This window comes from Coregonus clupeaformis, unplaced genomic scaffold (genome assembly GCF_020615455.1).
Source record: "Coregonus clupeaformis isolate EN_2021a unplaced genomic scaffold, ASM2061545v1 scaf0802, whole genome shotgun sequence".
In the NCBI taxonomy this organism is placed as follows: Eukaryota; Metazoa; Chordata; class Actinopteri; order Salmoniformes; family Salmonidae; genus Coregonus; species Coregonus clupeaformis.
The window spans coordinates 56,018-70,814 of record NW_025534257.1 but is presented as its reverse complement, the minus strand read 5'-3'; the positions used below and the strand labels follow the sequence as shown (position 1 = coordinate 70,814).

Here is a 14,797-nt window from a genome sequence, read left to right as displayed (position 1 = left end):
AGTAGAGTGTTGGAGGCTATTTTGTAAATGACATCGCCGAAGTCAAGGATCGGTAGGATAGTCAGTTTTACAAGGGCATGTTTGGCAGCATGAGTGAAGGAGGCTTTGTTGCGAAATAGGAAACCGATTCTAGATTTAACTTTGGATTGGAGATTCTTAATGTGAGTCTGGAAGGAGAGTTTACAGTCTAACCAGACACCTAGATATTTGTAGTTGTCCACGTACTCTAGGTCAGACCCGTCTAGAGTAGTGATTCTAGTCGGGTGGGCGGGTGCAAGCAGCGTTCGGTTGAAGAGCATGCATTTTGTTTTACTAGTGTTTAAGAGCAGTTGGAGGCTACTGAAGGAGTGTTGTATGGAATTGAAGCTCGTTTGGAGGTTTGTTAACACAGTGTCCAATGAAGGGCCAGATGTATACAAAATGGTGTCGTCTGCGTAGAGGTGGATCTGAGAGTCACCAGCAGCAAGAGCGACGTCATTGATATACACAGAGAAAAGAGTTGGCCCAAGAATTGAACCCTGTGGCACCCCCATAGAGACTGCCATAGGTCCAGACAACAGGCCCTCCGATTTGACACATTGAACTCTATCTGAGAAGTAGTTGGTGAACCAGGCGAGGCAGTCATTAGAGAAACCAAGGCTATTTAGTCTGCCAATAAGAATGCGGTGGTTGACAGAGTCGAAAGCCTTGGCCAGGTCAATGAAAACGGCTGCACAGTACTGTCTATTATCGATCGCGGTTATAATATCATTTAGGACCTTGAGCGTGGCTGAAGTGCACCCATGACCAGCTCGGAAACCGGATTGCATAGCAGAGAAGGTACGGTGGGATTCGAAATGGTTGGTGATCTGTTTGTTGACTTGGCTTTCAAAAACTTTTGAAAGGCAGGGCAGGATGGATATGGGTCTGTAACAGTTTGGATCTAGAGTGTCACCCCCTTTGAAGAGGGGGATGACCGCGGCAGCTTTCCAATCTCTGGGGATCTCAGACGTTACGAAAGAGAGGTTGAACAGGCTAGTAATAGGGGTTGCGACAATTTCGGCGGCTAGTTTTAGAAAGAAAGGGTCCAGATTGTCTAGTCCAGATGATTTGTAGGGGTCCAGATTTTGCAGCTCTTTTAGAACATCAGCTGTCTGGATTTGTGTGAAGGAGAAGCGGGGGGCATGGGCAAGTTGCAGCGGAGGGTGCAGAGCTGGTGGCCGGGGTAGTGGTAGCCAGGTGGAAAGCATGGCCAGCCGTAGCAAAATGCTTGTTGAAATTCTCGATTATTGTAGATTTATCGGTGGTGATAGTGTTTCCTAGCCTCAGTGCAGTGGGCAGCTGGGAGGAAGTGCTCTTATTTTCCATGGACTTTACAGTGTCCCAAAACTTTTTGGAGTTAGTGCTACAGGATGCAAATTTCTGTTTGAAAAAGTTAGCCTTTGCTTTCCTAACTGCTTGTGTATATTGGTTCCTAACTTCCCTGAAAAGTTGCATATCACGGGGGCTATTTGATGCTAATGCAGTACGCCACAGGATGTTTTTGTGCTGGTCAAGGGCAGTCAAGTCTGAGGAGAACCAGGGGCTATATCTGTTCTTAGTTCTGTATTTTTGAATGGGGCATGTCTATTTAAGATTGAGAGGAAATTACTTTTAAAGAACAACCAGGCATCCTCTACTGACGGAATGAGATCTATATCCATCCAGGATACCTGGGCCAGGTCAATTAGGAAGGCCTGCTCGCTGAAGTGTTTTTGGGAGCGTTTGACAGTGATGAGGGGTGGTCGTTTGACCGCGGACCCGTTACGGACGCAGGCAATAAGGCAGTGATCGCTGAGATCCTGGTTGAAGACAGCGGAGGTGTATTTAGAGGGTAAGTTAGTCAGGATGATATCTATGAGGGTACCCATGTTTACGGATTTAGGGTTGTACCTGGTAGGTTCGTTGATAATTTGCGTGAGGTTGAGGGCAAATGAACCTATAGACCGATAAGCATGGCAGGTTGAATGTATTAACATTGACTTGTATTTCCATTAATGAATAAAAATCATTATTTTGCAATGTTATTATTTTCTTCTATCTGACACAATTTGTCAGGCGCCTATTTTATTTATTCTCTTCATTTTTTTGTTTTGTTACTGTAAACCCTGGAACCTGGTTTCGTTTGGAAATTAACTTTCTTTGGGCATGCTCAGGTTGACCTTGTCATGGAATCACCCACAAACACTTGAATATGTTATTCTGTTCTATTTTGTGAAAAAAAATTGTCATGCACTATTTTGTTAAAAATAGTACCTATGTGGCATTGATATTAGTTTGAAACATTTATTCCAGTGCCAAAATGTACTCAAAAAGGGTATATAATATAATATAACTTAATGGGACTACAATGACCCAACACACCTCCAGGCTGTGTAAGGGCTATTTCACCAAGAAGGAGAGTGATGGAGTGCTGCATCAGATGACCTGATCACAATCCCCCGACCTCAACCAAATTGAGATGGTTTGGGATGAGTCGGACCGCAGAGTGAAGGAAAAGCAGCCAACAAGTGCTCAGCATATGTGGGAACTCCTATGAAACACTGGCTTTGAAACAAGGCCACATTACTTAATCTAAAGTGCAGAAGAATGAAGAATAATATTGTTATAATGGGAATAAAGGAGGATGAAAACTATCGGTCAACGGAAGGAAAAGTCAAGGTGTTCATGAAACATAATCTCAAAATGACGGACAAACAGGTGAATACAATTGATTTTCAAAGGGCTCACCGTTTCGGTGGCAGAGGGGATGGAAGGTCCGATCGTAGCTATGCTAACTCACTACAAAATGAAAATTGCCTTGTTACAACAGGGTAGGGAACTGAAGAACACCCTGTTCTCTATTAATGAACAATTTCCCCATGAAATAGTGGCGACGACGTGCCCTGTACCCCACTTTCAAAAGGCTCCGAGCAGAGAAGCAGAATGTTCGTCTAGTGGTCGATAAATTGTATGTAAACAACCAAATGTTGAAGGACTCGAAGATTACAACGTGGCTGTGAGTGATAGAGGACTGGAAGATTACAACGTGGCTGTGAGTGATAGAGGACTGGAAGATTACAACGTTGCTGTGTGTGATAGAGGACTGGAATATTACAACGTGGATGTGAGTGATGGAGGACTGGAAGATTACAATGTGGCTGTGAGAGATAGAGGACTGGAAGATAGAGGACTGGAAGATTACAACGTGGCTGTGAGTGATAGAGGACTGGAGGATTACAACGTTGCTGTGAGTGATAGAGGACTGGAGGATTACAACGTTGCTGTGAGTGATAGACGACTGGAAGATTACAACGTGGCTGTGAGTGATAGAGGACTGGAGGATTACAACGTGGCTGTGAGTGATAGAGGACTGGAGGATTACAACGTGGCTGTGAGAGAGAGTACTGTAAGATTACAACGTGGCTGTGAGTGATAGAGGACTGGAGGATTACAACGTGGCTGTGAGAGAGAGGACTGGAAGATTACAACATGGCTGTGAGTGATAGAGGACTGGAAGATTACAACGTGGCTGTGAGTGATAGAGGACTGGAAGATTACAACGTGGCTGTGAGTGATAGAGGACTGGAGGATTACAACGTGGCTGTGAGTGATAGAGGACTGGAGGATTACAATGTGGCTGTGAGTGATAGAGGACTGGAGGATTACAACGTGGCTGTGAGTGATAGAGGACTGGAAGATTACAACGTGGCTGTGAGTGATAGAGGACTGGAAGATTACAACGTGGCTGTGAGTGATAGAGGACTGGAGGATTACAACGTGGCTGTGAGTGATAGAGGACTGGAGGATTACAATGTGGCTGTGAGTGATAGAGGACTGGAGGATTACAACGTGGCTGTGAGTGATAGAGGACTGGAGGATTACAACGTGGCTGTGACAGATAGAGGACTGGAGGATTACAACGTGGCTGTGAGTGATAGAGGACTGGAGGATGACAACGTGGCTGTGAGTGATAGAGAACTGGAGGATTACAACGTGGCTGTGAGAGATAGAGGACTGGAGGATTACAACGTGGCTGATAGCTACCGCCTGCTGAAGTAGTCCCCGATACACAAACATTTTTTTTGCATGATGGACTCTTTTTTAAAATATTATTCATTTGTATTCATACAGTATGGAACCGTGGACTTAAAATAAGGTTTGACTTATGGTAATGCAGAATGGGTATGATGAACCTATCCTTTTTATATTTAGGCAATATGGAACTTAGGACAATATGGACTTAACATCAGGTTTTTGATTTAGGGGAAGATGGGTAAGACCTTTTTTAGTTTTAAATAATATAATAATATGCTATTAAGCCGACGCTTTTATCCAAAGCGACTTTCAGTCATGTGTGCATATTTTTACGTATGGGTGGTCCCGGGGATCGAACCCACTACCCTGGCATTACAAGCGCCATGCTCTACCAATTGAGCTGCAGAGGACCAGGTTGCACGGTAGTACCTTAGAAATACCACATATATATATATATATTTTTTTTTAAAATATGATATGGCCTAATTGTAGAAGTCGGGTATATTATGACTTAAAAACTGTTATATAGTGCGGCCCTTGTTCTCGAATGTGAATCAGAACGATTAGCTTTTAAGATAAAACGTAATAAATATGAATAGATGTAATGTAGGGCTAGGATAAAGGATTACAGAGTTAAAAACCTGTCTAGGTTCTCTACTGGAGTAGGCCTGTACATAACCTGTCTAGGTTCTCTACTGGAGTAGGCCTGTACATAACCTGTCTAGGTTCTCTACTGGAGTAGGCCTGTACATAACCTGTCTAGGTTCTCTACTGGAGTAGGCCAATACATAACCTGTCTAGGTTCTCTATTGGAGTAGGCCTGTACATAACCTGTCTAGGTTCTCTACTGGAGTAGGCCTGTACATAACCTGTCTAGGTTCTCTACTGGAGTAGGCCTGTACATAACCTGTCTAGGTTCTCTTTTGGAGTAGGCCTGTACATAACCTGTCCAGGTTCTCTACTGGAGTAGGCCTGTACATAACCTGTCTAGGTTCTCTACTGGAGTAGGCCAATACATAACCTGTCTAGGTTCTCTACTGGAGTAGGCCTGTACATAACCTGCATATACATAACCTGCCGATACGTTTCTAAAATATTGGTGTCATTATCCTTTTACGTTAAAAAAAAGAAATCTCAATATAAAAAATGTAAAGGACATATTATTGTTCCGATACACACCGACAAATGGATTCCGTATTGTCAACAGGGTTGTTGTCTTTATTAGTGTGTGGCGGGCTGGTTAACACTGGGATAAATGGATTAGAGTTAACGGTAGAACCAACACAATAACTGGCTTATGGAACCACTTCTCTAAGCGAGAGGTGTATTATATATTTAAGCGGTAGAGCCCGAGGGGGGTGTGGTGTGTGGCCAATATGCCGCGGCTGGGGGCTGTTCTTACGCAAACGCAATGCGGAGTGGTGTGTTGGCGATATACCACAAACCCCTCAAGGTGCCTTAATGCTATTGTAGGCTGGTTGCCGGCATAATTAGAGCAGTAAAAACGGGTGCTTTTCCGTGGTGTACGGTCTGATGTACCATGCCTCTCGGGCCGGTCAGCATTCAGGGCTCGAACCACCCAGTTTATAATTCTATATAAGCTATTAACGCCACCTTTTATATTCTTGATCCTAATGATTATAGGTGTAAAACAGCTGAGGTGATAGATCAACGACCCTGGAATAATAACTACATGTGTGTTGGTGGAGAGAGGGTTGGTTATAGAGGTTTACTCACTCTGCATGTCTTATTGGCTACCGGGCCGTGGCTGTGTCAGAGTCGATTGTAAGTTAAACTGAGGTGTTCCTTAATGGGTAGACTGATGTCTAAGACACATTTTTACTGGTTGTCATTAGCGACCGTTAGAATCTATGTTCCTTTCTCCTTCTTCCTTTTTTTGTGGGAATAAAACAGGATATAATGAGGACTACATGGAATATGTCTCTCTGCTGATAGGAATTTACAGTTGAAGTCGGAAGTTTACATACACCTTAGCCAAATACATTTCAACTCAGTTTTTCACAATTCCTGACATTTAATCCTAGTAAAAATTCCCTGTTTTAGGTCGGTTAGGATCAACACTTTATTTTAAGAATGTGAAATGTCAGAATAATAGTAGAGAGAATTATTTATTTCAGCTTTTATTTCTTTCATCACATTCCCAGTGGGTCAGAAGTTTACATACACTCAATTAGTATTTGGTAGCATTGCCTTTAAATTGTTTAACTTGGGTCAAACGTTTCGGGTAGCCTTCCACAAGCTTCCCACAATAAGTTGGGTGAATTTTGGCCCATTCCTCCTGACAGAGCTGGTGTAACTGAGTCAGGTTTGTAGGCCTTGCTCGCACATGCTTTTTCAGTTCTGCCCACAAATGTTCTATAGGTTTGAGGTCAGGGCTTTGTGATGGCCAATACCTTGACTTTGTTGTCCTTAAGCCATTTTGCCACAACTTTGGAAGTATCCTTTGGGTCATTGTCCATTTGGAAGACCCATTTGCGACCAAGCTTTAATCCTGACTGATGTCTTGAGATGTTGCTTCAATATATCCACATAATTGTCCTTCCTCATGATGCCATCTATTTTGTGAAGTGCACCAGTCCCTCCTACAGCAAAGCACCCCCACAGCATGATGCTGCCACCCCAGTGCTTCACGGTTGGGATGGTGTTCTTCGGCTTGCAAGCGTCCCCCTTTTTCCTCCAAACATAACGATGGTCATTATGGCCAAACAGTTCTATTTTTGTTTCATCAGACCAGAGGACATTTCTCCAAAAAGTATGATCTTTGTCCCCATGTGCAGTTGCAAACCGTAGTCTGGCTTTTTTATGGTGGTTTTGGAGCAGTGGCTTCTTCCTTGCTGAGCGGCCTTTCAGGTTATGTCGATATAGGACTCGTTTTACTGTGGATATAGATACTTTTGAACCTGTTTCCTCCAAAGGTCCTTTGCTGTTGTTCTGGGATTGATTTGCACTTTTCGCACCAAAGTACATTCATCTCTAGGAGACAGAACATGTCTCCTTCCTGAGCGGTATGACGGCTGCGTGGTCCCATGGTGTTTATACTTGCATACAGATGAACGTGGTACCTTCAGGCATTTGGAAATTGCTCCCAAGGATGAACCAGACTTGTGGATGTCTACAGTTTTTTTTTCTGAGGTCTTGGCTGATTTCTTTTGATTTTCCCATGATGTCAAGCAAATAGGCACTGAGTTTAAAGGTAGGCCTTGAAATACATCCACAGGTACACCTCCAATTGACTCAATATATGTCAATTAGCCAATCAGAAGCTTCTAAAGCCAATACATCATTTTCTGGAATTTCCAAGCTGTTTAAAGGCACAGTCAACTTAGTGTATGTAAACTTCTGACCCACTGGAATTGTGATACAGTGAATTATAAGTGAAATAATCTGTCTGTAAACAATTGTTTGAAAAATGACTTGTCATGCACAAAGTAGATGTCCTAACCGACTTGCCAAAACTATAGTTTGTTAACAAGAAATGTTTAAAGTGGTTGAAAAACGAGTTTTAATGACTCCAACCTAAGTGTATGTAAACTTCCGACTTCAACTGTACATGGAGGAGGCTTAATCAAGCTAGCTGTCTTGATTACTTCCTGGTTTCATTCTTGCTGGCATCAAAAGTAAAAAGAAAAGTATTAATAGGAGACCGAATGCGATCTGACCACCATCTAATTGGCCTCGATATAACCCTTACAGAATTTCCACGTGGACGGGGATATTGGAAATTTAATCAAAGCCTTTTGGATGACAATTTGTTCTTAACTATGACAAAATAATTAATCATTGCATTTTTTTCTGCACAACATAGGTACAGCAGATCTCCTTGTTGTATGGGGCACTTTTAAATGTACATTTAGAGGCCATTCAATACAATACTCATCATAAAACAAAAGCAGTTTAGGTCAAAAGAGATTAGACTAGTAAAGGATATAGAGGAAATAACAGTGCAGTTAGATGTCATGGAAACTGGACTATAGAGACAAAAAATAGGTTAGAGTAAAAACAAAACGATTTGGAGGTACTTGTTCAAGAACAATCAAGTGTAATGTTTTACAAAAATAAAGCAAGTTGGATGGAAAATGGGGGGAAAATGCACAAAATGTTTTTTGAATCTTCAACATAGAAATGCTACCAAAAAGAATTTACAGAAACTCGTTTCAAATGATGGATTCATCCTTGATTCACCTAATTATATTTTGAAAGAGGAAACAAAATATTTTAAGCATATGTTTTCTTTAACTGTAAGGATTTATTTCCTAATAATAACGTAAAATTAACAAATTTACAGAAAGACCTGGGTGAAGGCCAACTTACAGAAAATGAACTTTTTGAGGCAATTAAATCTTTTCAGTCTGTAAAAACACCAGGGCTTGATGGTATACCAGTAAAGGTATATCAGACCTTTTTTGATGTAGTCAAAGATCCACTATTAGCACATTTTAATTACTCCTATAAAAATGGTAGACTTTCAGGTACTCAACAAGAAGGTCTGATTTCATTACTACTAAAACAGGACCCAGGTGGTAAGTATAAAGATCCAGTCCATAAAAATAACTGGAGGCCTCTTACACTTCAAGGTTGTGATGCGAATATCCTGGCGAAATGCATACCACACAGAATAAAAAAGGTTTTACCATATATTAGAGATAATATACGACAATTACTTGAAACAATTGAACATTATGAAACATCTTAGATACCACGCCTGGTTTTCATAGCAGATTTTGAAAAGGCGTTTGATAAAGTACGACTAGAATTTATATACTTTCATTTCGGTGAATCTCTTATACAATGGGTTAAAGTTATGTACAGCAACCCCAGATGTCAAATAGTAAATAATAGTTACTTCTCAGAAAGTTTTGAGGAGTAAAACAAGGCTGTCCGTTGTCTCCATATCTATTTATTATGGCCATTTGAAATGCTAGCTATTTAAATTAGATCCAACAAGAACATCAAGGGTTTAGATTCCCAGGGGATAAAAACAAAAGTGTCAATGTATGACGATGACTCAAATTTTTTCTTAAGTCCGCAATCTGGATCCCTGAACGGTCTCATTTAAGAGCTTGGTTACTTTTCTAACCTCTCTGGACTAAAACCTAATTATGACGAGTCATATTACGTATTGGATCGTTAAAAGACACAGTGTTTACACTACCTTGTAGTTTACCAATAATATGGGCGGATGGTGAAGTAGACATACTTGGTATTCACATTTCAAACAATATAAATTAACTTACCACAATCAATTTCAATAGAAAGTTTGCAAAAATAGATAAGATTCTGCAACCATGGAGAGGTAAATACTTGTCTATTTATGGAAAAATCACATTGATTAACTCTTTGGTCCAATCACAGTTTACTTACTTACTAAAGGCACTGCCTACTCCAGGCGACTTGTTTTTTAAATCATATGAGCAAAAAATATTTATTATTGAACAGACCAAATTAAACGTGCCTATTTATATAATGAATATGAGTTTGTGGGGCTAAATGTATTAAATATTAAAGTTTAAACCTCTCACTAAAAGCTTCACTCATACATAAGTTATACTTAAACCCCAAATGGTTCTACAGTAGATTATTAAGAAAGGCTCATCCTTTGTTCAAAAATGGCCTTTTTGCCTTTATACAGATTACAACTTCTCATTTCCGACTAATTGAAAATGAAATTTTGTTTAAAGTATCACCCTTTCTTAAACAAGCCATACAAAGCTGGTTACAATTTCAGTTTTATCCTCCAGAAAAGATAGAACAAATATTACAACAAATGTTATGGTTAAACTCAAATATACTGATTAATAAAATAAAAACATTCTTTATGGGAAAAATGCTTAAAAATTGTATTATATTTATTTATGATATTATGAATATAAATGGTGGAGTTATGTCATAAATGCAGCTATCGAAAATATATGGGAATATCTGCTCAATCCAAACTTATAACCAACTGATTGCAGCATTACCACAAAATAGGAGGAGGCAAGTGGAAAAGGGAGAAGGTAGGGAACTTGTTTGCCTGCCATATATTAAAGATACAAATTGGCTGAAAGGAATCTGCATAAATAGAAAAATATGGCAGTTTCATTTGAGGACAAAAATGTTGACATACAGGTTGCAAGATAAATGGGAAGAGATTTTCGATGTACCGATTCCATGGCACATGGTTTATGAACTGGTACAAAAAACAACACTTTATTCAACACTTCAATTATAATTAAACAACATTCTTGCCACCAATAGAATGCTAGTAAATGGGGCATACAACAATCTCAGCTCTGTAGATTTTGCTGTGAAGAGACAGAATCACTAGATAATTTATTCTGGTATTGCCCCTATGTAGCTTGTTTTGGTCACAGGTTCAGGAATGGTTAAAAAATCACAACATTCATTTAACATGAACCTTACAAATAGCAGTGTTGGGCCGATTTGGAAAGCCATAGTCAGTCAATAAATAATATAATAATACTCGCAGGAAAGGTTTTCATCTTAAGCTCACAATCTGTGGATACTACACGATTAGAAAGGTTAAAAATGTATGTAAAATATCACAGCACAATTGAAAAAATATATGGCACGAGGGTGGTCTATGGTGATAGGTGGGATGGGCTGAGAGTGGCTGAGGGGTGGTCTATGGTGATAGATGGGATGGGCTGAGAGTGGCTGAGGGGTGGGATTAAAGAACTTATGTTTGGTAATGTATTATTGTTATATGACTGCTTTATATAAAAGTACCATGTATGTCAAATGTCTATGTAATGTATGTATATGTAGCAGAAAAGCTGTAAAAAAATAAAGATATGTTCTAGCAATAGATATAGTGAGACGACCTGTTTTGTAGCATGATTGTCTGTGAAACACTGCCAGACAGACTCTCACTCTGTTAATAGATCTAGTAAGAAAGTTGTAAATAAAACATAAATGGCACCGAAGCCAGTGACTCGATAAGCTGATTGTTGCTTGGCTGCTCAATGTGCCTGCTAGCTACTAATTTCTAGCTTAATTGACAAACAAAATGGGAATTTAGCTAGCTAGTTTAGTAATTTGCTAGCTAGCAAGGCGCTGATAAACCGCGTGTGGCAGCTTGTGCTTTATTTACAGTAGTTTTGACGGCTCGCTGATGATGAAGTTGTAGACGTTCTCAGAAATCAGTCCACAGTTGACCCGATACTTACTGTATGCAGTGCACTGACTGGTTTTCCCTGGACATTATTTAACCTGAGAAATACTGCACAAAACACCTTAGATGGATGTAAAATGACGTGAGGAAGACCTCGGCAAAAACATCAAAATGGATGAGAGATTTCTTGATCTATCTTAGATTCATTCTGACTGGCTTATTTTGAGGAGATGGTATTGGCTATCTTGTTGCTATGGTGACTTTGGAGGGACAAACAACAGTAACTGCCAGGGTATGATTAAGCAATAAGGCACGAGGGGGTGTGGTATATGGAAAATATACCACGGCTAAGGCCTGTTCTTAAGCACGACGCAACGCAGAGTGCCTGGATACAGCCCTTAGCCGTGGTATATTTTCCATATACCCCAAACCCCCGAGGTGCCTTATTGCTTAATCATACCCTGGCAGTTACTGTTGTTTGTCCCTCAAGTCAACATAGCAACAAGATAGCCAATACCACGGCTGTCAGCCAATCAGCATTCAGGGCTCGAACCACCCAGTTTATAATATGCAACATAACACTCCCACATTAAAACCACACCTCCAACCACACATAAATAAAATATATATAATGAGCACCAGAAAAACACATGGAATCTGTGTGTTCAGTCACCAACAAAATGTAAAAACGGATCAAATGTATTGTATTAAATTAGACTTTTCAGACTTACTTTTCTAGACTAGACTTGGTTTCCAGCTTGTCTTTGTCCTAGTGATAAACTTGGCCTCAGATTATTGAGAGATCTGATTTGGATTCAACCTCACAGGAAGACAGTTTTATCATGTGGAGGTTTAATTCAGGGTCGTATTCATTAGTGAACACTGTAGCAAAATGTTTTGCAATGGCAAGCAAAAACAAGTGTTTCTTATTGGACAAGTTCCGCTAGTCGTGCCTCCCCATTTCGGTCCGTTTGCATGTGTTTAGTTTCTAGTGAATACGACCCTGATCTCTCGGTTAAATTAAACACTGTTTGTCTTTGGCAGGAGAGAGACCAGACTCAGAGGAACCAGAGACGTCTGAACCAGCAAGACGACACCACTGCTCCCAATGCGGAAAGAGTTTTACCCAATTACGGACACTGAAGGTGCATGAAAGAATACACACTGGAGAGAAGCCCTACCAATGTTCCCAGTGTGGAAAGAGTTTTACCCTGTTAGACAGTTTGAAAATACATAATAGAATACACACAGGAGAGAAGCCTTACCAATGCTCCCAGTGTGGAAAGAGATGTTCACAGTTAAGTTGCCTGAAATCACATGAGATAATACACACAAGAGATAAGCCTCACAAATGCCCTCAATGTGGTAATACTTTTAAGCGGTTAGGTAACCTGAAAGATCATGAAAGAGTACACACAGGGGAAAAGCCTTACCACTGCTTACATTGTGAAAAGAGTTTTAGCTGGTTAAGGCAACTGAAAGAGCATGAGAGAACGCACACCGGAGAGAAGCCCTACCAATGTTCCCAGTGTGGAAAGAGTTTTACCCAGTTAGAGAGCCTGAAAATACATAATAGAATACACACAGGAGAAAAGCCTTACCAATGCTCCCAGTGTGGAAAGAGATGTTCACGGTTAAGTTGCCTGAAATCACATGAGATTAAACACACAAGAGATAAGCCTCACAAATGCCCTCAATGTGGTAATACTTTTAAGCGGTTAGGTAACCTGAAGGAACATGAAAGAGTACACACAGGGGAAAAGCCTTACCACTGCTTACATTGTGAAAAGAATTTCAGCTATTTAAGGCAACTGAAAGAGCATGAGAGAACACACACCGGAGAGAAGCCCTACCAATGTTCCCAGTGTGGAAAGCGTTTTAACCGCTTAAGTAACCTGAAATCACATGAGTGGACACACAGGAGAGAAGCCACATCACTGCTCTGCGTGGAAATAGTTTAACCTCATCAGGCTTCCTGAAGAAGCATGAGCAAAGACACACAGGGGAAAAGCCTTTCCACTGCTCCCAGTGTGGAATTACATTTACCTGGTTAAGGCAACTGAAATCACATGAAAGAATCCACACAAGAGAAACGTTATGAATGCTCCCAGTGTAGAAATATATTTACTCAGTTTAGGCACCTGAAAAACCATGAGGTAACACACACAGTGTGGCGCGCGATATGTCACATGCTTACATTTCATGAGGTAACACACACATTGCTTCAACAGTTGTCTAATATTTTTTACTGAAAATTGGTGCTTTGTGGTTTGGTTATGCCATTATTGCCATATGAAATCAAATTGGAGAACGCCTACTCAGAAATACATTTGTATGTTTGTTTTTTAAAATCCCAAGACATTAATTGAATATGGAGTATGTCAGTTTTTATGTAGATTCAATGTACACTCTCTGTGATTAAATAGTCTTTTTTTTTTCACTCTGCATGTGTGTCGTTTCTGTGTTTGAGTGTTGTTAATCGAGTGCTATATGTTGTTAATCGAGTGCTATATCTTGTTAATCTAGTGCTATATGTTGTTAATCGAGCACTATATGTTGTTAATCGAGTGCTATATGTTGTTAATCGAGCACTATATGTTGTTAATCGAGTGCTATATGTTGTTAATCGAGTGCTATATGTTGTTAATCGAGCATTATATGTTGTTAATCGAGTGCTATATGTTGTTAATCTAGTGCTATATGTTGTTAATCGAGCACTATATGTTGTTAATCGAGTGCTATATGTTGTTAATCGAGCACTATATGTTGTTAATCGAGTGCTATATGTTGTTAATCGAGTGCTATATCTTGTTAATCTAGTGCTATATGTTGTTAATCTAGTGCTATATGTTGTTAATCTAGTGCTATATGTTGTTAGTCTAGTGCTATATGTTGTTAATCTAGTGCTATATGTTGTTAATCGAGCGCTATATGTTGTTAATCTTGTGCTATATGTTGTTAATCGAGCATTATATGTTGTTAATCGAGTGCTATATATTTTTAATCGAGTGCTATATGTTGTTAATCGAGCGCTATATGTTGTTAAGCATTATAAGTTGTTAAGCATATGCTCTATTTTTTACATATGCGATGGATATGTATATTAGAGGATGTGGCTTTAATGCCCCCATGCAGTCTTTGTGTTTCTTTTTTAATATAACTCCAAAATGTATTTGTAATAATGTATTTTCCTGAGAGAGACATAGAACTTTGGGAGTTGTAGGGAGAGCTCAGGCCTTCATTCCCTCTTCTATCCCCCTTCTTAGTTTCCAGATGAGGTTTGGGGTTGGGCAAGGGACAAGGGTGGGGGGCATTGTAGTTCAGTTTCTTGTCATCCTCAGCTTGACTTAATTAAAACAAACTTTATTTGGTTTAAAAGATGTACAGAAGATAATAAAAAAATTAAGAGGGGGTAGGGTTGGGTACAGGATATGAACCCAGTTTAGTTGTAGGGTTGGGTACAGAATATGAACCCAGTTTAGTTGTAGGGTTGGGTACAGGATATGAACCCGGTTCGGGTTGGGTACAGGATATGAACCCAGTTTAGTTATAGGGTTGGGTACAGAATATGAACCCAGTTTAGTTATAGGGTTGGGTACAGAATATGAACCCAGTTTAGTTATAGGG

The 14,797-nt window shown here is 40.0% G+C and overlaps 1 protein-coding gene across 1 annotated transcript in view; it reads left to right on the top strand.

The window, feature by feature from the left end:
- LOC123485691 (zinc finger protein 260-like) overlaps window positions 1-14,300 on the top strand; it is a 179,594-nt gene extending 165,294 nt beyond the window's left edge. Inside the window, exon 6 of the mRNA XM_045216791.1 lies at window positions 12,215-14,300. Coding sequence (XP_045072726.1) covers window positions 12,215-13,131 — 917 coding nt within the window. The 3' untranslated portion in view covers window positions 13,132-14,300. The remainder of the gene's footprint in view (window positions 1-12,214) is intronic.
- The last annotated feature ends 497 nt before the right edge of the window (window positions 14,301-14,797 follow it).